At 46.4% G+C, this 23,018-nt stretch overlaps 1 protein-coding gene across 1 annotated transcript in view; it reads right to left on the bottom strand.

Moving 5' to 3' along the window:
• The window catches only part of LOC144672962 (uncharacterized), a gene marked incomplete at its 5' end in the record, with an annotated part of 38,233 nt that extends 23,384 nt beyond the window's left edge, over window positions 1-14,849 (bottom strand). Inside the window, one exon of the mRNA XM_078534967.1 lies at window positions 14,743-14,849. Within this exon, the coding sequence (XP_078391093.1) occupies window positions 14,743-14,849 (107 nt within the window). The remainder of the gene's footprint in view (window positions 1-14,742) is intronic.
• Window positions 14,850-23,018: the final 8,169 nt, after the last annotated feature.

Raw genomic sequence — 23,018 nt, 5'->3', positions numbered from 1 at the left:
ACACAACCAGCTATCATTGATGAACACATCAGGCTTACTAGGAAATCTGCCATCCTTACCTGGTCTGTCCTATCTGTGACTCCAGATGCACAGCATTGTGGTTGACTCTTATACTGCCCTCTTCAAATTCCTAGCAAGTCACTCAGTTCAAGGGAAATTTGGGATGGATGGGCACCAAATGCTGTGCTAACCAGCAACACCCACATCCCATTAAAGGATAAAGGAAATAAAATTCTATAGCAACAGACATAGCACCCTAAAGCACATTAAAGCCAATTAAGTCTTTTTGAAGTGTAGTCACTGTTGATATGCAGGAAATACAGCAGGCAATTTGCGCACAGCAAGCTCCCACCAACAGTGATTCAGTAATGATAATGTGATCATCTGTTTTAGCATTATTAGAAGGTCAAGTATTTCTTCCAACTCCATAAAGAAATCAATTCTGTCCACTTGAGAGGGTAACAGGGGTCTCAGATTCTTATCTGGCTCCCTACAGAACCACACAGTAGAGTGCATAAAATGTGGGCTTTGCTGGCTGGGCCAGCATTTATTGCCCCATCCCCAATTGCCTTTGTTCAGAGGGAATTTTTCTGGAGTCACATGTAGGCCAGACCAGGTGAGGACAGCAGGAGAATCCTTCCTTTACTAAAGGTCATTAGTGAACCAGATATTTATTGAATTCAAATTCCACTCTCTACTGTGGTGGGATTTGAACCCAGGCTCCCAGAGCATTACCATGAGTCTCAGTCCAGTGACAATACCACTACACCACCACCTTCCCCCCATTAACCTCCAACAACCACAACCATCTTCCTTTGTGCTAGGTATGACTCCAACCAGAAGACAGTTTTCCCCCAATTCCCATTTACTTTAGTTTTACTAGGGCTTCTTCATGCCACACTTGGTCAAATGCTGCCTTGATGTCAGGGGCAGTGATTCTCGCCTCACTTCTTCTGTCCATGTTTGGACCAAGGCTGTAATGAAGTCAGGAGCTGAGTGGCCCTGGCGGAACCCAAACCTAGCATCAGTGAACAGGTTACTGCTGAGTAAGGGACAGTAAGAGCCACACGAGGAGACAGGAGACTACGTCTGAGTGTGACATAGGTGGAGTGCGGTGTTGGGAATTTGGTTCACATGGGAATTCGGTGCAGGGGAGCAAAGAGATTCTCCATCTGATAACTTTTTTTATCAGTCTCCAGTAGTTGGAACATGAGGAGGAGTTGATTGGTGAGTAAGCCTACTTTACTTTCTAGCCTCCAGTTTATAGTAAATAGTTTAAAAGTGAGCTTAAGGTATAGCAGGGCAGCTCAGCCACATGGAATGCTCATCCAATGGCATGTGGGGCATCGTGGATGCTTCACATGGCCTCGATGAACACATGTGCAGGAGGTGATAACCAGCTGCAGAAACTTGAGCTCTGAGTTTTGGAACTCAAGTGGCTGCTGGAGTCACTGTGGTGCATTCACAATGCTGAGGACTACATGAATAGCACGTTTCAGGAGTTGGTCAGGAGATGTCACAGAGCGGCCACAGGGCATTCACAAGGGGGAGGATGAACAGCCAGAGGTTGTGGTTCAAGCTGATATCAATGACATAGGGAGAAAGAGGGATGAGGTCCTGAAAGCAGATTTTGGGGGCTAGGTAAGACATTAAAAAGCAGGACCACAGAGGTGTTAATCTCTGGATTATTACCAGTGCCATGTGCTAGTGAGTACAGAAATGGGAGGTTAAAGCTGATGAATGTGTGGCTGGAGAGATGGTGTAGGAGGGAGGGATTCATATTCCTGGGGCATTGGAACCATTTCTGGGAGAGGTGGGACCTATACAAGCGGATGTTTTCGGAGGAGTAGGTCATTCGGCCCTTCGAGCCTGCTCTGCCATTCAATATCATCATGGCTGATTCTCAATTTCAATGCCACACTCCTGCACTCTCCCCATGCCCTTTGACACCTTTTGAGTCTAGAAATCTATCTATTTCCTTCTTAAATATATTCAATGACTTGGCCTCCTCAGCCTTCTGTGGTAGAGAATTCCACAGGTTCACCACCCTCTGAATGAAGAAGTTTCTCCTAATCTCAGTCCTAAGTGGCCTACCCTGTATCCTGAGATTGTGACCCCCTTGTTCTAGCACCCCCACCCCCCAACCCCCGCCCCGCCAGCCAGAGGAAACATCATCCCTGCAACCAGTCTGTCCATCCCTGTCAGAATTTTATACATTTCAATGAGATCTGCTCTCATTTTTCTAAACTCCAGTGAATACAGGCCTAGTCAGCCCAATCTCGCTTCATAAGACAACCCTGCCATCCCAGGAATCAGTCTGGTGAACATTCACTGCAATCCCTCTATGGCAAGTGTATCCTTCCTTAGGTAAGGAGACCAAAACTGCACACAATACTCCAGGCATGGTCTCACCAAGGCCCTGTACAGCTGCAGTACGGCATCCTTGCTCCTGCATTCTCGCAATGAAGGCCAACATACCATTTGCCTTCTTAACTGCTTGCTGCACCTGCATGCTTGCTTGCAGTGATTGGTGTACAAGAACACCCAGGTCCCTTTGTACATCAACATTTCCCAATCTATCACCATTTAAATAATACTCTGCCATTCTGTTTTTCCTACCAAAGTGGATAACTTCACACTTATCCATGTTATACTGCATCTGCCATGTACTTGCCCACTCACTCAACCTGTCTAAATTGCCTTGAAGCCTCTAAACACCCTCCTCATCACTCACATTCCTACCAAGTTTCCACGTTAGCAAACTTGGAAATATTACATTTGGTTCCCTCATCCAAATCATTGATATATATTGTGAATAGCTGGGGCCCAAGCACTGATCCCTGCGGTACCCCACTAGTCACAGTCTGCCATTCTGAAAAAGACCTGTTTATTCCTACTCTCTGTTTCCTGTCTGCTAACCAATTCTCAATCCATTCCAATTTATTACCACCAATCCCATGTGCTTTAATTTTACACACTAACCTATTATCTGGGACTTTATCAAAAGCTTTCTGAAAATCCAAATGCACCACATCCACTGCTTCTCCCTTATCTATTCTGATAGTTATGTCCTCAGTACTCCAGTGGGTTTGTTAAAAATGATTTCCCTTTCATAAATCCATGCTAACTTTGTCTAATCCCGTTGATATTTTCTAAGTGTCCTGCTATCACATCCATTATAATACTCCAGCATTTTCCCTACCACTGATGTTCAGGTCTGTAATTTGCTGTTTTCTCCCTCAGTCCTTTTTTAAATAGTGGGGTTACATTTGCCATCCTCTAATCTGCTGGGACTGTTCCAGAATATACATCCAACGCATCCACCATTTCCATGGCCATCTCCTTCAGTACCCTGGGATGTAGATTATCGGGCCCTGGGGATTTATCAGCTTTCAATCCTATTAATTTCTCCAGCACTATTGTTTTAGTGATACTAATTTCCTTCAATTCCTCCTTCTCACTAGGCTCTTGGTATGCTAGTATTTCTAGGAAGCTATTTGTGTCTTCCTCCATGAAGGCAGAACTAAAGTAGTTGTTTAATTGCTCTGCCTTTCCTTGTTCTCTATTATAAATTCTCCCGTTTCAGGCTGTAAGGGACCTACATTTGTCTTCAGTAATCTCTTTCTTTTTACATACTTATAGCAGCTTTTACAGTCTACTTTTATGATCATTGCAAGTTTCCTCTCATACTCTATTTTTCCCGTCTTAAGGAGTATGGCAAATAAAGCAGATGAACTTTTACAGAAACATGCCTTAAAGAGGGTCAGGAATGGCAGCTCAACGTTCCTGGTTACAGGGTTTTCAGACGAGATAGAGAGGGAGATAAAGGGATAATTTTGGTTAGAAAAGCAATTACAGCTGTGAGAAGGGGTATGTTAGAAGGATCATCAATTGAGGCCATATGGATTGAGCTTAGGAACAAAAAAAAGGCAGTCACATGACTGTAGACCCCAAACAGTCAGAGGGAGATAGAAGGGAAAATATGTAGGCAAATCTCTGAGAAGTGTAAAAACAATAGGGCAGTAATAGTAGGGAATTTTAACTACCCCAATATTAACTGGGATAGTTTTATTGCGAAAGGAATGGAGGGAACTGAATTCTTAAGGTGCATTCAGGAGAACATTTTTGCCCAGTATGTAGCAAGTCCAACAAGAGAGGGTGCGGTTCTGGACATAATTTTAGGAAATGAAGCTGGGCAGGTGGAAGGATTGACAGTGGAACAGCATTTTGGTGGTAGCGATCATGATACAGTTAGTTTTAACATAATCATACAAAAAGTCAAAGATAGAACAGGGGTTAAAGATCTAAATTGGGACAAGGCCAATTTTACTAAGCCACAAAGGAAAAAAGTGAGACGGCCAAATCTAGAGCCCACTGAATGTCAAGGAGCTTACAGGTTATAAGGCAGAAAAGGAAAGCTTATGTCGGACACTGAGAACTCAATGCTGCATAAAGCTGAGAGGAATGTAGAAAGAGGAGGGGTGAAATCAGAAAGGAAATTAGGAAAGCAAAGAGAGAGCATGAAAGGGTATTAGCAGCAAAATCAAGGAGAACTCAGATGTTTTATCAATACATTTAGAGGAAGAGGATAACTAAAGACAGAGTTGGGCCCATAAAAGACAAAAGGTAACCTATGTGTGGAGGTGGAGGATTTGGTTCTTAATGATTACTTTGTGTCTGTCTTCACAAAAGAGGGGGACAATGCAGACATTATAGTTAAGAAGGAGAACTGTGAAGTGTTGGATTTTCCAATCCTCACTGGATACAGCTGAGGTACCAGAGGATTGGAGGACTGTTAATGTACCTTTGTTTAAAAAGGGAGTGAGGAATAGACCAAATAATTACAGGCCAGTCAGTCTGACCTTGGTAGTGGGTAAATTATTGGAATGAATTCTGGGGGACAGGATAAAGTGTCACTTAGAAAGTCATGGATTAACCAAGGACAGTCAGCATGGATTTGTTAATGGAAGGTCGTGTATAACTAATTTGATTGAATTTTTTGAGGAAGTAACAAGGAGGATCGATGAGGTTAGTGTGGTTGATGCGGTCTACATGGATTTTAGCAAGCTTTTGGCAGACTGGTTCAAAAAATAAAAACCCATGGGATCCAGGGGACTGTAGCAAACAGGATACAAAATTAGCTCAATGACAGGTGAAGTGTTTTGTCACTTCTTAACAATTAAAAATACACACACACAGCTGTCTACTTCCGAACCCCAGCTTCCTGTGTAAAAAACAGAAGGATCCTTTATTCCTTATTCTACACCAGAGGGTAATACATCCAGGACTTAGCACACCCTACTGGCAGGTTTTTTATATAACACTTCTTTTTAACTAAAATGTCCTTTTACAAAAAATCATAAACATTAAACACAAACATCACAGCAGGGAACAAAGGGTAATTGTTGATGGATGTTTTTGTGACTGGAATGCTGTTTCCAGTGGCGCTCCGCAGGGCTCAGCACTAGGTCCCCTGCCTTTTGTGGTATTTATTAATGGTTTGTACGTAAATGTAGGGGGCATGAGCAAGAAGTTTACAGACGGCACAAAAATTGGCTGCGCGTTTGATAGTGAGGAGGATAGCTGTAAACTGCAGGAAGATATCAAGGTCAAGTGGGCAGAAAAGTGGCAATTAGAATTCAATCCAGAGAAGTGTGAGGTGATGCATTTGGGGAGGTCAAACAAGGCAAAGGATTACACAATAAATGGGAAGATACTGAGAGGTGTAGTGGAAGTGAGGGACCTTAGAGTGAATGTCCACAGATCCCTGCAGGTAGCAGGACAGGTTGAGAAGGCGGTTCAGGAGACACATGGAATCCTTTTGTTTATTAGCCAAGGCATAGAATATAAGAGCAGGGAGGTTACGCTGGAAATATATGAAACATTAGTTAGGCCACAACTTTGAGTGCTCTGTGCAGTTCTGTCACCTCTTTACAGAAAGGATGGAATTGCACTAGAGAGGGTACAGAGGAGATTTACGAGGAAGTTGCCAGGACTGGAAAATTTCAGCAACGAAGAAAGATTGGATAGGCTGGGATTGTTCTCCTTGGAACAGAGGAGGCTGAGGGGAAATTTGATTGAGATGTACAAAATTGTGAGGGGCCTGGATAGAATGGATGGGAAGGGCCTATTTACCTTAGCAGAGAGGTCAGTGACTAGGGGGCATAGATTTGAAGTCATTGGTAAAAGAGTCTGGATATGCACCCCAATTGCTGTGACCTGAAGGGCAATGGACCAAATATTGGAAAGTGGGATTAGGCTGGGTGGCTCATTTTTTGGCTGGCGCAAACATGATGGGCCAAGTGACCTCTTTCTGTAGCATAAACTTTCTAAGTGCTACTTGACACCGTCAATGACAATTTCCATCACTTTAATGATGAGCAAAAGTAGGCTGATGGGGTGGTAATTGCTGGGGTTGGATTTGTCCTGCTTTTTGTGGATCAACATAGCCGGGTAAATGCCAGTGTTGTAGCTGTGCTGGAACAGCTTGGTTAGGGGTGCGGCAAGTTCTGGAGCACATGTCTTCAGTACTGTTGCCAGAATATTGTCAGGGCCCATAGCCTTTGCCGAATTCAGTGCCTTCAGCCATTTCTTGATATCACGTGGAGTGTATCTAATTGGCTGAAGACTAGCATCTGTGATGCTGGGGACCTTCGGAGGAGGCCGAGATGAATAACTGCTGGTCTAGGAGTTACTGCACAGTTTATCACTATAAACGGGGCCTATTCTGCTGTGACTGAGTCACACTCTGCCATCTTCTGGGAACTCTGGAAATGAAGAAACTGGTTACAGTAGGTTACAATAAAGAAATAGGCCATTTAACCCACCTGGCGTAAGCCAGTTGTGATAACCCATGTGCTTTGGAATAAGCTTGTATGTTCCTTTGTGTGATGTTCCCTTTAAGACCAAAGTGAGTTGGGGAGTATTCTGAAAATAGGTTAATTAGTTTCTTGATTATAACATCATTAGGCTCCAAGAAATGTCCATGTGACCTGAAGTTGCGATGGGGATGAACAACTAAGAAGCAAAGGGTTAATAGAAAGCTGATTGCAGTGGTTCTGAAGAAAAGTCATATGGACTCAAAATGTTAACTCTATCTTTCTTGCCACAGATGCTGTCAGACCTGCTGAGTTTTTCCAGCACTTTTCATTTTTGTTTCAGATTTCCAGCATCCACAGTAATTTGCCTTTATCTAATTGCAGTGGTGTTGGATTTCAGCCTGTGTTTTCTGTTTCACAGTTCAGAAAACACTAAATTCATGTGATAGGAAACAAGCAAGGTTCTCTCTGTATGTAACAATTATGTGTTTGGCAGTCCTAGTGTTGGAGCAGGTCTCTGAATAGAAGCTGTGTTACTGTCTGAATAGAAACTGTATTACTGTGTGTATTATACAGTTTGAAAGGGATCTGAAGACAGGAAGGGCAAGGAGTTGTGGATTGGGCTAGGCTCACTGCTTCAGATTTAGTATTGTCAGAGCCTCCAAGATCATGTAAAGTGGTTAAAAAAAGTAGTCTCCAGGGAATGTGCCATCAGGACTGTCATGACCCGAGTGAGAGAGGGTTCATAGATGTGGGCCTCGTCAGTGGTAACTGTGACCGGGGATTTGGGATAGATTACAAATACAGGTGAATGAGACTCAAGGGCTGAAATGATTGAATGGAAAGTGAGAAATCCTACAAAATAAAGGCCGAGTTGGAAAGATTGTGAGGTTGTAGATGGTGCCACATTTGTGCAGGAAGTAATGTGAATGCTTGTAGCTACATGAGAAGAATCTTTGTTGTATTGATTATTTAAATTGTCATTTATCTCTCTGTTTAAAATATCCTTTGCCTGTTAATTAACGTTTGAATTATGCTGATTTTAGTCGGTTTGTGTTAGCTTCAGCCACAGTTCCTCTACATTGGTCATGTGCCTTCAGTGATTTGTGCAAAATAACACCTCAATATTTTTCTTTCTAAATCTCTTTCATTATGTTCCTTTATAGGATGCTGTATTCTTTATGCTGTATTCTTAATTGGCTCTACCTGACATACAATTTATATAATTTAAACACTATTTGTCATTCTCTTGGCATAGCCACATCTTTTAGCATTTGATTGCACCCTGCCATCTTAACACTTGCACAGATTTTGGTGTCATTTGCAAACTTAGTGGCCCTACTCCTAGTATCGCTGCCCAGGTCACCAATAGAGACAGTGAAGAAAAGTGCATTAAATACTGGTCCCTGGGATACACCCTGGGGTGTCTCCAGGCTGAACCACAATGTTTTGGCTGCAGGATTGGAACCAATTCCTGCTTCTTCTTTTCAAATTTCTGGTCATGCCACAAGATTCTATTTTGTGAAGTAACCTAGCATGAGAAAACTTATCAAAGGCACTGCCAAATGGACATTTCTCAACCACTGTCCTAGCGACTTCCTCAAAAAAAACTCAGGCAGAGTCAGCTGGGTTTTGTGAAAGGGAAATCATGATTGACAAGTTTATTGGAGTTCTTTGAGGATGTAACAAGCAGGATGGATAAAGGGGGACCAGTAAATGTAGTGTATTTGGATTTCCAAAAGGCTTTCGATAAGATGCCACAAAAAAGGTTACTAAACAAGGTAAGAGCTTATGGTGTTGAGGAAAATATATTAGCATGGATAAAGGATTGTCTAAGTCAGAGGAAACAGATAAATAGATCATTTTCAGGATGGTAAACTGTAACTAGTTGCCACAGAGATCAGTGCTGGGGCCTCAACTATTTATGATCTATGTTAATGACTGAAAATAGGTAGGAAAGCAAGTTGTAAGGAGTCTGAAGAGTGATATAGATAGGTTAAGTGAGTGGGCAAAAATTTGCCAGATGGAGTATAATGTGGAAAAATGAGAGAATGCCCACTGGCAGGAAAAATAGAGAAGTGGAATATTATTTAAATGGAGAGTGACTACAGAATGCTGCAGTACAGAGGGATCTGGGTGTCCTCATATATGAATGACAAAAAGATAGCATTCAGGTGCAGCAAGTAATTAGGAAGGCAAATGGAGTGTTGGCCTTTATTGCAAGGGGAATGGAGTATAAAAATAGAGACATCTTGGTACAACTGTATAGGATATTGGTGAGAGCACACCAATACTGAGTACTGTGTGCAATTTTGGCCTCCCTACTACAGGAGGGATATCTTGCATTGGAAACAGTTCAGGGAATGTTCACTTGGCTGATTCCTGGGATGAAGGAGTTTGTCTTATGAGGAAAGGTTGAGCAGATTGGGCTAATACTCGTTGGAGTTTAGAAGAATGAGAGATGATCATATTGAAACATATAAGGAGTTCGTGTTGAACTTGTATAAGACACTAGTTAGGCCCATCTGGAGTACTGTGTCCAGTTCTGGGTGCCATACTTGAGGAAGGATGTGAAGGCATTGGAGAAAGTACAGAGGAGATTCACAAGAATGATTCCAGGCGTAAAGAACTGTAGTTATGAGGGTAGATTGGAGAGGTTGGGACTGTTATCACAGAATCACAGAATCACTCAGTGCAGAAGAGGCCCTTCAGCCCATCGAGTCTGCACCGACACGTGAGGAACACCTGACCTACCTAATCCCATTTACCAGAACTTGGCCCATAGCCTTGAATGTTAAGAAGTGCCAAGTGCTCATCCAGGTACTTTTTAAAGGATGTGAGGCAACCTGCCTCCACCACCCTCCCAGGCAGCACATTCCAGACCATCACCATCCTCTGGGTAAAAAAGTTTTTCCTCACATCCCCCCTAAACCTCCTGCCCCTCACCTTGAACTTATGTCCCCTTGTTTTCCTTGGAGAAAAGAAGGCTGAGAGGAGACTTGATAGAGGTGTTCAAGATCCTGAGGGGTATGGATAGGGTAAATAGTGAGAAACTGTTCCCGGAGACATCAAGAACTAGAGGGCACAGATTCAAAATAATGGGCAAAAGGTGTAAAGTGATGCGAGGATTTTTTTTTTTCACCCAGCAGTTGGTTGGAGTCTGGAACAAACTTCCTGAGCGGCTGGTGAAGGCAGCTTTGGTCGATGATTTCAAATGGGAATTGGATTGCTATCTGTAAAGAGAGAATGTGCAAGGTTATGGGGATAAGGCAGGGTAGAGGGACGAGGTGGAAAGCTCTTTCAGAGAGCCAGTGCAGACTCAATGGGCCGAATGGCCTCCGTCTGCACTGTAAATGTTCTGTGATTCTGCGATAAAAGATTTTGAGGGGGTGTGACAGGGTAGATGCTGAGAGGACATTTTCCCTCGAATTTAGAATTAGGGGCCACGTTAAAAAGAAATAGGGGCAGGATTTTCAGCTGTGCGTGCAGGCGCGCACCCAACATGCCCAAGCGTGAAATAATGCACGATGACATCGGGTGAGCATCTCGCGTCATCACGCACTCATGCGATATTTCAATGGGTGGGCGCGCGTGAGAGTTGGCAGCCCTCCTGCCGACAGTTAAGAGGCCTATTAAGGCTATTAACCAATTAATTAGCTACATTTTTTCGCGATCTGCCCAACGTTACAGTTGGCGGGCCAGTGAATCAGCCAGGCAGCCTTTGGGCTTTTGAGGAAACCTCATCCACAGGCGGGATGAGGTTTCCAATGTTAATTAAAAATAAAAGTAAAATGTTTGTGCAGCATTTTTGTTATCTACATGATAGGCTGAGTGAGTCCCATGTGTGGACATATTTCTGGATTTTTAATTCCTTTATTCATTGATTTTAAATTCTTCAGCTCCCTGAGGCAGCTCTCTGCCTACAGGGAGCTTTCATTGCGCGCTCCTCCGCACCCATGCAGACTTCAGCGTTCGCCCTCCTCCCATCTCCACCCGGCAACGCTGAGCTTCTCAGTGCGCCTTTCACACTTGCGGGGCTGATCGTGGGCGATGTCCCATTTCCTGGCTACGCCTGTCCGACGACCCAAAAATCCTGCCCAAGGAGTCTCCCATTTAAGATGGAGATGAGGAGGAATTTCTTCTTTCAGAGGGTCATTAATGTTTAGAATTCTCTTCCCCAGAGACTAGTGGTGGCTTTTTGATCAACATGGGGGCAGATAGGAAAATGGAGTTGTGGCCACAATCAGATCGTCTATGATCTTATTGAATGGCAGAGCAGGCTCGAGGGGTCAAATGCTCTACTCCTGTTCCTATTTGTTATGCTCTTCTAGCATCTACCCAATACCAAAATAACAATGACAACCCCCTGTCAGACTATTCCCTTCACACCAGTCCCTTGGGGAACAGCATTAAGATACTATTTGGTTCATCATTGTGAAATATTTATACCAACATCATAAACAGTCACAAATATTTCACCTCTTTTATACCAAAATATCAAAACTAAGCGCCATACCGATCAGGAAAGACTGAACAGGCCGAGGCTCTTTTTTTCTACAAAGAGAAGACTAAGAGGTGACCTGATGGAAGTCTTTAAAATTATGAAGGGGCCTGATAGGGTAGACCTAGAGAAAATTTACAGGAGAGTCTGAAACTAGAGACCATAAATGAGATAGCCGTTAACAAAAGCAATAAGGAATTCGGGGAAAATTTCTTTACTCAGAGGACAGTTAGAATGTGGAACTCGCGATCATATGGAATAGCTGAGGCAAATGTTTTTAGATGCTTTTAAGGGAAAGCTAGAGGGAGAAAGGAAACAAAGTATATCCTGATAGAGTTAGATGAATTTAGCAAAGGAAGACCAAGCAACTGATAAAGGGAGAATTGAAAATGAATGTAAATTAGCAAGAAACATAAAAATAGACTGTAAAAGCTTCCATAGGTTTGCAAAGACAAATGTGGGTCCATTACATGTCCTGAGACAGTAGAATTTATGGGGAATAGGGAACTGGCAGAGAAGCTAAATAATTACTTTGTGCCTGTCTTCATGGTGAAAGACACAAATAACCTCCCAGAAATAATAGAGAATCACGGGACTAATGAGAATGAGGAACTGAAAGAAATTAGTATTAGTTTAAAAAAAAGTACTACTGGAGAAATTAATGGGACTTGAAAGTTAATAAATTTCCTGGACCCAATGATTGGCATCCCAGAGTGTTGAAAAAGGTGGTTATAGAGATAGTGGATGCATTAGTGATCATCTTTCGAGATTCTTTAGATTCTGGAATGGTTCCTGCAGATTGGAAGGCAGCAAATGTCACCCCACTATTTCAGAAAGGAGGGAGAGAGAAAACAGGGAACGACAGACCTGTCAGCCTTATATCAATAGTCGGGAAAATATTAGAATCTATTGTAAAGGATGTGATAACTGGACATTTAGAAAAGAATTGGGCAGAGTAAACATGGGTTAATGAAAGGACAATCATGTTTGACAAACCTGTTGGAGTTTTTTTTAAGGATATTACTAACAAAAGGGGGAACCAGTGGATGTGGTGTATTTGGATTTTCAGAAGGCTTTTGATAAGGTCCCACACAGGAGGTTAGTAAATAAAATTAGAGCACATGGGACAAAGGATAATATACTGGTATGGATTGAGAATTGGCTAATGGTCAGAAAACAGAGAGTAGGAATAAATGGGTCATTCACGCGTTGGCAGGCTGTGACCAGTGGGGTACGTCAAGGATCAGCACTTAGGCCCCAGCTGTTCACAATATATATCAATGATTTGAACGTGGGGACCAAATGCAATATTTCCAAGTTTGCTGATGACACAAAACTAGGTGGGAAGGTGAGTTGTGAGGATGATGCAAAGAAGCTTCAATGGGGTTCATGGACAGACTTAGTGAGTAGGCAAGAACATGGCAGATGGACTATAATGTGGGAAATGTGAAGTTATCCACTTTGGCAGGAGGAACGGAGGTGTAGAGTATTTTTTTGGGATGATTGGGAAGTGTCCAAAGGGACCTGGATGTCCTTGTTCATGAGAAACTGTAAACTAACATGTAGGTGCAGCAAGCAATTAGGAAGGCAAATGGTATGTTGGCCTTTATCGCAGGAGGATTTGACTACAGGAGTATAGATGTCTTGCTGCAATTGTGTAGAGCCTTAGTGAGACCTAACCTGGAGTACTCTGTAGAGTTTTAGTCTCCTTATCTAAGGAAAGATATACTTGCCATAGAGGGAGTGCAATGAAAGTTCATCAGACTAATCCCTGGGATGGAGCGGGACTGTTTTATGAGGAGAGATTGAGGAGGCATGGCCTGTATTCTCTAGAGTTTTGAAGAATGAGAGATGATCTCATTGGAACTTACAAAATTCTTAAGGAACCAGATAGGGTTTATACAGAAAGGATGTTTCCCTTAGCTGGGGGGGGCTCCAGAACCAGGGGACACAATCTCAGAATAAGGGCCAAGCCATTGAGAACTGAGAAGAAGAGGAATTGCTTCTCTCAAAGGGTGGTGAATCTTTGGAATTCTCTATCCCAAAGGGCTGTGGAAGCTCAGTCATTGAGGATGTCCAAGGCAGAAATCGATAGATTTGGAGATACTAATGACATCACCCTTGATATCCCTATCTGGGGATAGTGCGGGAAAAAGGCATTGAGGTAGACAATCAGTCATGATCTAGTTGAATAGTGGACCAGGCTCGAGAAGCTGAATGGCCTACTGCAGCTCCTATTTCCTTTGTTCCTATGTAGTAGGGTGAAAGGAGGCTCGTGTGGAACATGAACACCCTGCTGGTTGAATGGTCTGTTTCTGTGCTGTAAATATTGGCCCAGGTCTTCTGAGGAGTGCCAATCATCATTGGATTGCCGCTCCCTTGAACTTTCTGCCACTTCAACTAGCTCCGCATTTCTTGTCCGGTCTTCCAGCTAGTCTGGCAGTCAGAAAACTCCATCAGATCACAGTGGGGCCAGGGGAAGACAGGGCATGCCCCCTTTTACTACCAGTTTAAATGCCCAGTGTGAATGTTAGTAAATGGGTAAATGAGGTATGTGAATGAATAAAGGTGGTAGGTGGGTAAGTGAGTGGGTAGGTTGGTGAGGTGGAAAGTGGGTCGGGTGACATGTGGGTCAGGTAGCAGGTGGGTAGGGTGGCAGAAGGCAGGTAGGTGAGGTGGCAGGCAGTTAAGGTGGAACATGGCTTCAAGGGCAGGTTGGTACGATGTTAGGTGGGTAGAGTGGCAGGTGGGTACAGGGACATATCTGTAGGATGGCGGGTGGGTGGGGTGGTGGGTGGGTAGGGTGGCAGGTGGTTGAGGTGGCAGGTGGGTAGGTGTGAAATTGTGTAGGTGAGTCATGGTGTCTTCAGTTCAGGTCAGAAGGGGCAGTCTGCTCTGGGGCTGGTTAGTCAGGTCGGGGGCTAGCTGGTGTGTCGGGGTTAGACTAGGTTTTAAGCTGTCTAACATTTCCTGCGTAACTATCCAGGTACTGTGGAACTTTCCCAAGTCTCCGACTCTAATTCAGAGTTGGAGACATTTGCAGAAAGTCCTGGGGAGCAGGGGAATTGCCGATTGGAATTTCAGGCTTGCTGGGCAATTCCTATGGAGGTCAGCACATGAGGACTTCGGCAAGATCCTGACTTGCAACTTGGGTTGTAGTTCAGTCTTTAACGATCGGAAACCAGAAGATTTATTTTATTCATTTACTGGATGTGGGCATCGCTGGCTAGGTCAGCATTTCTTGCCCATCTCTAATTGCCTTTGAGAAGATGGTGGTGAGCTGACTTCTTGAGCCGCTACAGTCCATGTGGTTTAGGTACACCCACAGTACTTGTTAGGAAGGGAGTTCTTTGGAGATGGGGTGGGGAAAAGTTTTGTTTGATTCTTGCTACTTGAGTCATAGACATGGTGCAAGCTACTCACGTGGCATTGGAAGTGGGCCTTGTCTGGCCCAGTTCAATCGAGCTCCAGATTCATGGGTGAAGTCAAACGTTACAAATTCCTTCTTGAACTCATTTTCGTAGGAAACCCTGCAATGGTGTGACAAGGTCAGAGTGTCAGATTTTCAAGCAGTCCCCTGTATGGTCAATACTCTAAATGGTCATTTAGACAATGCAAAATTAGCAGGGAGCACACATTCCCTTGAAGAAATTTGACACAGCAGTCAATAGGATCCACCCTCACAGTCTCTCATCCCAGCAACACATCCAATTGGACAATGTCTCCCTGCAAAAACATGCCCAATTAGAAGCTTAGCAAGGGAATCAGGGATGAATTCCACAAGGAGAAGGGAACATTTCTTAATGCTCTGGGATTCTAAACCACAATCTGAAAACAGTAGGGCAGACACATCAATACATTCAACGCCCAGACTGCAATGCAGGTAGTCTCAGTCTCTCCATTCATTACAAAACACAGATAAGTAGCAACTTGCCAAAAGGTAGAGAAGATACCACAGCCCTAATATTCAGGTTACGATGAGAAGGAAAAGAGGGGCTTTTAGCAGGTACAAGGGAAGCAAATCAGCGGAGGTATTAGTGGAGTACAGAAAGTGCAGGGTGGAGCTTAAGAAAGCAATTAGGAGAGCAAAGAGGAGATTATGAGAAAGCTCTTGCTGGTAAAAGTAGGGAAAATCCCAAGATATTCTATAAGTATATCAATGGAAAGAGGATAACCAGGGAAAGAATAGGGCCCATAGGGGACCAAGGGGGCAATCTATGGGTGGAGCCAGAGGACATTGGTAGAGTGTTGAATGAATACTTCACATTCGTCTTCATCCAAGAGAATGAGGATGAAGGTATCGAACTCGGGAAGAGAGACTGCAAGGTTCTTAAACAAATTGATATAGGGAGTGACAAGGTATTGGAGGTGTTGGCAGGTTTAAAAATTGACAAATCTCCAGGCAAGGGAGATCGCAGGGGCTCTGACCCAAATTTTTAATTCCTCTCTGGGGAGGTGCCAGAGGACTGGAGAACAGCTTAATGTGGTTCCGCTATTTAAGAAGGGTTGTAGAGATAAGCCAGGGAACTACAGACCAGTGAGTCTCACGTCAGTGGTAGGGAAACTATTGGAGAAAATTCTGAAGGAGAGAATCTATCTCCACTTGGAGAGGCAAGGTTTGATCAGGGATAGTCAGCATGGCTTTGTCAAAGGGAGATCATGCCTAACAAATTTGATTTTTTTGAGGACGTGACCAGGTTTGTAGATGAGGGCATGCAGTTGATGTAGTTTATATGGATTTCAGCAAAGCCTTTGACAAGGTCCCACAAGGGAGACTTATAAAGAGGGCAAATGCACATGGGATACAGGGTAATTTGATAAGGTGGATTCAAAATTGGCTTAGTTGTAGGAGACAGAGTGATGACAGAAGGATGCTTTAGTGACTGGAAGCGAGTGTCCAGTGGCATACCACAGGGATCTGTGCTGGGTCTATTATTTGTCATTTATATAAACGACATAGATGACTATGTGGGAGGTACGATTAGTAAGTTTGCGGATGACACAAAGATTGGCTGGGTGGTTAATAGTGAGGTTGAGTGTCTTGGGCTACAGGAAAATATAGTCGGGATGGTCAAATGGACAGATAAGTGGCAGATGGAATTTAACCCTGAAAAATGTGAGGTGATACGCTTTGGAAGGAGTAATTTGACAAGGAAGTATTCAATGAACAGCATGACACTAGGAAGTTCTGAGGAACAAAGGGACCTTGGCGTGTGTGTCCAGAGATCTCTGAAGGCAGAGGGGCATGTTAGTGGGATGGTGAAAAACGCATATGGGACACTTGCCTTTATCAATCAAAGCATAGATTACAAAAGTAGGGAGGTCATGTTGGAGTTGTATAGAACCTTGGTGAGGCCACAGCTGGAGTACTGTGTGCAGTTCTGGTCGCCACATTATAGGAAGGATGTGATTGCACTGGAGGGGGTGCAGAGTAGATTCACCAAGCTGTTGCCTGGGATGAAACATTTAAGTTACGAAGAGAGGTTGGATAGACTTGGGTTGTTTTCGTTGGAGCAGAGAAGACTGAGGGGCGTCCTGATCGAGGTGTACAAGATTATGAGGGCCATGGACAGGGTTGATAGGGAGCAGCTGTTCCCCTTGGCTGAAGGGTCAGTCACGAGGGGACATAAGTTTAAGGTGAGGGAAGGAGGTTTAGGGGGGAATGTGAGGAAAAACTTTTTTACCCAGAGGGCGGTGACAGTCTGGAATGCGCTGCCTGGGAGGGTGGTGGAGGCGGGTTGCCTCACATCCTTTAAAAAGTACCTGGATGAGCACTTGGCACGTCATAACATTCAAGGTTTTGGGCCAAGTGCTTGTAAATGGGATTAGGTAGGTAGGTCAGGTGTTTCTCACATGTCGGTGCAGACTCAATGGGCCGAAGAGCCTCTTCTGCACTGTGTGATTCTGTTAATCTGTGATTCTAATAGCAGATGAAAGAAAGCCTAAGGGAAATGCACAGCTCCCTCTGTGCCAAGTCCAATGCTCAGCTGGAGAGCACTCTAAAACATTACCTTTTATTCTTTCATGGGATGTGGCCCTGACAACACTAGTATTTGCCATCCATCCCTAACTGTAATTTCAGAGGACAGTTAAGAGTCAGCCATGTTGCTGTGAGTCTGGAGTCACACATAAGCCAGACCGGGTAAGGGCAACAGATTTCCTTCCCTAAAGGACATTAGTGAACCAGATGGGTTGTTACAGTAGTCATCGACACCATAATTGAGACAAGCTTTATATTCCAGATATATTCATCCATTTTATATTCCACCAGCTTGCATTTGGGATTGCAACCCATGTCCCAAGGGGAATGCGTTAGGCTTCTGTGTTCACAGGGCAGGGACAAGAATACGAAGCAGCAGGTGGGCGAACAGCCAACTGCTAAAATAACACACATCAAAATGTCAGGGATGTAGTCAGTGCATAGCATGTGAGAGGATGGGGAGTTGGGAGATGTACAATGTGTGTGAGGGTGGGGAGTTGGATAGGGTACAGTCTGAGAGAGGGAGGGCGGGGAGTTGGATGGGGCACTGTGTGTGTGTGTGTGTGTGTGTGTGGGAGGAGAGTTGGATGGGGTGCAGCGTGTGAAAGTGGGTAGGGAGGTGGATGGGCCACAGTGTGTGTAGGAGGACGGTGAGTTGGTTGGCATATTACGTGTGTGAGAGAGGGTGGGCCATTGGATGGGGTACAGCGTGTCTGTGAGAGGGTGGAGAGTTGGATGGGGTACAGTGTGCAAGAGAGTGGGTGGGGAGCTAGATGGGGTACAGTGCGCGAGAGAGTGGGTGGGGAGCTAGATGGGGTACAGTGTGCGAGAGAGTGGGTGGGGAGCTGGATGGGGTACAGTGTGTGTGAGAGGGTGGGGAAGTTGCATGGGGTACAGTCTGTGTGAGTTTGGGGAGTTGGATGGGCTAAACTGTGTGTGTGAGAAGGTGGGGGGTTGGATGGGGTACAGTGTGAGAGACAGTGGGTGGGGAGATGGATGGGGTACAGCGTGTGTGTCAGGGTGGGAAAGTTGCATGGGATACAGTCTGTGAGAGTTTGGGGAGTTGGATGGGCTAAACTGTGTGTGAGAAGGTGGGGGGTTGGATGGGGTACAGTGTGAGAGACAGTGGGTGGGCAGATGGATGGGGTACAGAGTGTGTGACAGTGGCTTGGGAGTTGGATAGGGTGCAGTGGGTGTGAAAGGTGAGGAATTGGATGGGGTACAGTGTGTGCGACAGTGGGTGGGGAGATGGATGGGGTACAGTGTGTGTGTGAGGGTGGGGACTTAGATGGGGTACAGTGTGTGTGAGAGGGTCGGGAGTGGATGGGGTACAGTGTGTATGTGAGAGGGTGGGGAGTAGGATGAGGTACAGTGTGTGAGAGAGGGTGGGGACTTAGATGTGGTACAGTGTGTGTGAGGGTGGGGAGTTGGATGGGGTACAATGTGTGTATGAGAGGGTGGGGAGTTGGAAGGGGTACAGTGTGAGTAAGAGAGGGTGGGGAGGTGGATGGGGTAAAGTGTGAGGAGGGGGGCAAGGAGTTGGATGGGTCACAGTCTGTGTGAGAGAGCTGGGGAGTTGGCTGGGTTACAGTGGGTGTGTGACAGTGGGGGTTGAATGGGGTACAGCGTGTGATGCGTGTGTGTGTGGGAGGAGGAGAGTTGGGTGGGGTGTGGTGTCTGAGAGAGGGCAGGGAGATGGATGGGGTACAATGTGTGAGTGATGGTGCAGACTAAAGATGGGTTAGATGTGTGTGTGAGGGTGGGGATTGGATGCGGCACTGTGTGAGCAACTGGGTGGGGGGCTGGATGGGCAGAGTGTGTGTGTGTGTGTGTGTGCGCGCACGTGTGAGGGTGAGGAGTTGGATGGGGTACAGTGTGTATGAGAGGGAGGGGAGTTGGATGGGGTGCAGTGTGGGAGAGAGGGTGGGGAGTTGGATGGGGTACAGTGTGTGTATGTGGGGAGTTCGATGGGGTACAGGGTGTGTGTGTGAGAGGGTGGGGAGTTGGATGGGGTACAGGGTGTGTGTGTGTGAGGGTGGAGAGTTGGACGGTGTACAGTATGTCAGAGGCTGAGGAGATGGACGGGGCAAAGTGTGAGAGAGAGGGGGTGGGGAGTTGGATGAGTCACAGTGTGTGTGAGAGAGCTGGGTATTTGGCTGTGGTACAGTGTGTGAGAGAGGGTGGGACTTGGATGGAGTAGTGAGTGTGAGACTGAGTGGGGGGTTGGATGGGTCCGGTGTGCATGTGAGAGAGGGTGGGGCATTGGATAGAGTGCAGTGTCTGAGAGAGGGTGGGGAGTTGGATGAGGTTAAGTGTGTATGAGAGGGTGGGAGTTGGATGGGGTACAGTTTATGTATGTGAGGGGGGCAGAGTTAGATGAGGTACAGTTTGTGTGTGCAAGAGAGCAGGAGTTGGATGGGGTACCATGTGTGTGTGAGACGGTAGGGATGGGGTACAGTGTGAGAGACAGTGGGTGGGGAGATGGATAGAGTACAGTGTATGTGACAGTGGCTTGGGAGTTCGATGGGGCACAGTGTGTGTGAGAGGGTGGGGAATTGGATGGGGTACAGTGTGTGTGTGTGTGAGGGTGGGGAGGTTGTTGGGGTACAGTGTGTGTGTGAGAGAGTGGGGAGTTGGATGAGGTACAGTGTGTGTGTGAGAGAGTGGGGAGTTGGAAAGGTACAGTGTGTGTGTGAGGGTGAGAGGGGAGTTGGATGGAGTGCAGTCTCTGAGAGTGGGTGGAGAGTTGGATGGGGTTCAGTATGTGTGAGAAGGAGGGGAGTTGGATGGGGTACAGGGTGTATGAGACGGGTGGGGAGTTGAAAGGGGTGCAGTGATGATAGAGTGGGTGGGGAGTATGATGTGTAACAGTGTGTTTTTGAGAGGGTAGGGACTTAGATGGGGTACAGTGTGTGTGAGAGAGGATGGGGTACATTGTGTGGGTCAGTGGGTGGAGGGTTGGAAGGGATACAGTGTGTGTGAGACAGGATGGGAAGTTGGATGGGGTAGTGTGAGAGGGTGGGGAGTTGGAAGGGGTACAGTGTGTGTGAGAGGGTGGGGAGTTGGATGGGGTATAGTGTGTGTGAGAGGGTGGGGAGTTGCATGGGGTACAGTATGTGTGAGAGAGGACGGGGTACAGTGTGTGTGAGAGGGTGGAGAGTTGGATGGGGTACTGTGTTTGTGGGAGAGGATGGGGAGTTGGCTGGGGTGCAGTGTGTGTGAGAGAGAATGGGGAGTTGGATGGGGTAGAGTGTGTGTGTGAGAAGGTGGGGAGTTGGATGGGGTACATTGTGTGAGAGAGAGAATGGGGAGTTGGATGGGGTAGAGTTCATGTGTGTGAGGGTGGGGAATTGGATGGGGTACAGTGTGTTTGAGAGGGAGGGGGGTTGGAAGGGGTACAGTGCATGTGTGTGAAGGTGGGGATTTGGATGGTGTACAATATGTGTGAGAGGGATGGGAGCTCGAATGGGACACAGTGTGTGTGTAAGAGGGTGCGGATTTGGATGGCGTACAGAGTGTGTGTGAGAGGGTGCGCAATGGGATGAGGTACAGTGTGTGAGAAGGTGGGGAGTCTGATGGGTTAGAGCCTGTGAGAGGTGGTGGAGTTCAATGTGGTACTGTGAGTGTGAATGAAAGAAAGAGAGACAGAGAGAGGCTTGGGAGATGCATGGGGTCCAGCATGTGTGTGTTTGTGAGAGGGTGGGGTGTAGGATGGGGTACAGTGTGTGAGACAGTGGCTTGGGAGTTGGATAGGGTGCAGTGTGTGAAAGGTGAGGAATTGGATGGGGTACAGTGTGTGAGACAGTGGGTGGGGAGATGGATGTGGTACAGTGTATGTGTGAGGGTGGGGAGTTGGATCGGGTACAGTGTGTGTGTGAGAGGGTGGGGAGTCTGATGGGGGAGAGCCTGTGAGAGGTTGTGGAGTTCAATGTGGTACTGTGAGTGTGAGTGTGAGTGAAAGAGAGAGAGAGAGAGAGAGGGGCTTGGGAGATGCATGGGGTCCAGCGTGTGTGTGTTTGTGAGAGGGTGGGGTGTTGGATGGGGTACAGTGTGTGTGTGAGAGGGTGCGCAATGGGATGAGGTACAGTGTGTGAGAATGTGGGGAGTCTGATGGGGTAGAGCCTGTGAGAGGTGGTGGAGTTCAATGTGGTACTGTGAGTGTGAGTGAAAGAAAGAGAGAGAGAGAGAGGCTTGGGAGATGCATGGGGTCCAGCGTGTGTGTCTTTGTGAGCGGGTGGGGTGTTGGATGGGGTACAGTGTGTTTGAGAGAGGGTGGGGAGTTGGGTGGGGTACAGTGTGTTAGGGGGTGGGATGTTGGGTGCTGCACAGTGTGGGAATGAGAGGGTGTGGAGTTGGATGGGGTACAATGTGTGTGTGAGAGAGGCTGGGAAGTTGGTTGGGGTACATTCTGTGTGTGAGAGGGTGGGGAGTTGGATGAGGTAGTGTGTGAGAGAGGGTGAGGAGTTGGGTGGGGTCCAGTGTGTGAGAGAGGGTGGGGAGATGGGTGGGGTCCAGTGAGTGAGAGAGGGTGGGGAGATGCCTGGGTTCAAGAGTGTGTTGGAGGTTATGGAGTTGGGTAGGGTACAGTGTGTGAGAGAGGGTGGGGAGATGCCTGGGGTACAGTGTGTGAGAGAGGGTGGGGAGTTGGGTGGGGTACAGAGTGTGAGAGAGGGTGGGGAGTTGGGTCGGGTCCAGTGTGTGAGAGAGCTAGGGAGTTGGCTGGGTTACAGTGGGTGTGTGACAGTGGGGAGTTGAATGGGGTACAGTGTGTGAAGCGTGTGTGTGTGTGGGAGGAGGAGAGTTGGGTGGGGTGTGGTGTCTGAGGGTGGGGAGTTGGATGAGGTTCAGTGCATATGAGAGTGTGGGAGTTGGATGGCGTACAGTTTGTGTATGTGAGGGGGGCAGAGTTGGATGAGGTACAGTTTGTGCGTGCAAGAGAGTAGGAGTTGGATGGGGTACCTTGTGTGTGTGACTGTAAGGATGGGGTACAGTGTGTGAGACAGTCGGTGCGGAGATGGATAGAGTACAGAGTATGTGACAGTGGCTTCGGAGTTCGATGGGGTACAGTGTGTGTGAGAGGGTGGGGAGATGGATGGGGCACAGTGTGTGGGAGAGGTGGGGAATTGGATGGGGTACAGTGTGTGTGTGTGTGCGTGTGTGTAAGGGTGGGGAGGTTGTTGGGGTACAGTGTGTGTGTGAGAGGGTGGGGAGTTGGATGGGGTACAGTGTGAGAGAGAGGGTGGGGACTTAGATGTGGTACAGTGTGTGTGTGAGGGTGGGGAGTTGGATGGGGTACAATGTGTGTGTGAGAGGGTGGGGAGTTGGATTGGGTTCAGTGTGTATGAGACGGGTGGGGAGTTGAAAGAGCTGCAGTGATGATAGAATGGGTGGGGAGTTTGATGTGTAACAGTGTGTTTTTGAGAGGGTAGGGACTTAGATGGGGTACAGTGTGTGTGAGAGAGGATGGGGTACATTGTGTGGGTCAGTGGGTGGAGGGTTGGAAGGGATACAGTGTGTGTGAGACAGGATGGGAAGTTGGATGGGGTAGTGTGAGAGGGTGGGGAGTTGGAAGGGGTACAGTGTGTGTGAGAGGGTGGGGAGTTGGATGGGGTATAGTGTGTGTGAGAGGGTGGGGAGTTGCATGGGGTACAGTATGTGTGAGAGAGGACGGGGTACAGTGTGTGTGAGAGGGTGGTGAGTCGGATGGGGTACTGTGTTT

This window comes from Cetorhinus maximus, unplaced genomic scaffold (assembly GCF_964194155.1).
Source record: "Cetorhinus maximus unplaced genomic scaffold, sCetMax3.hap1.1 HAP1_SCAFFOLD_168, whole genome shotgun sequence".
In the NCBI taxonomy this organism is placed as follows: Eukaryota; Metazoa; Chordata; class Chondrichthyes; order Lamniformes; family Cetorhinidae; genus Cetorhinus; species Cetorhinus maximus.
Note: the sequence above shows the minus strand (reverse complement) of the source record. Positions and strands in the feature narration are given on the sequence as shown.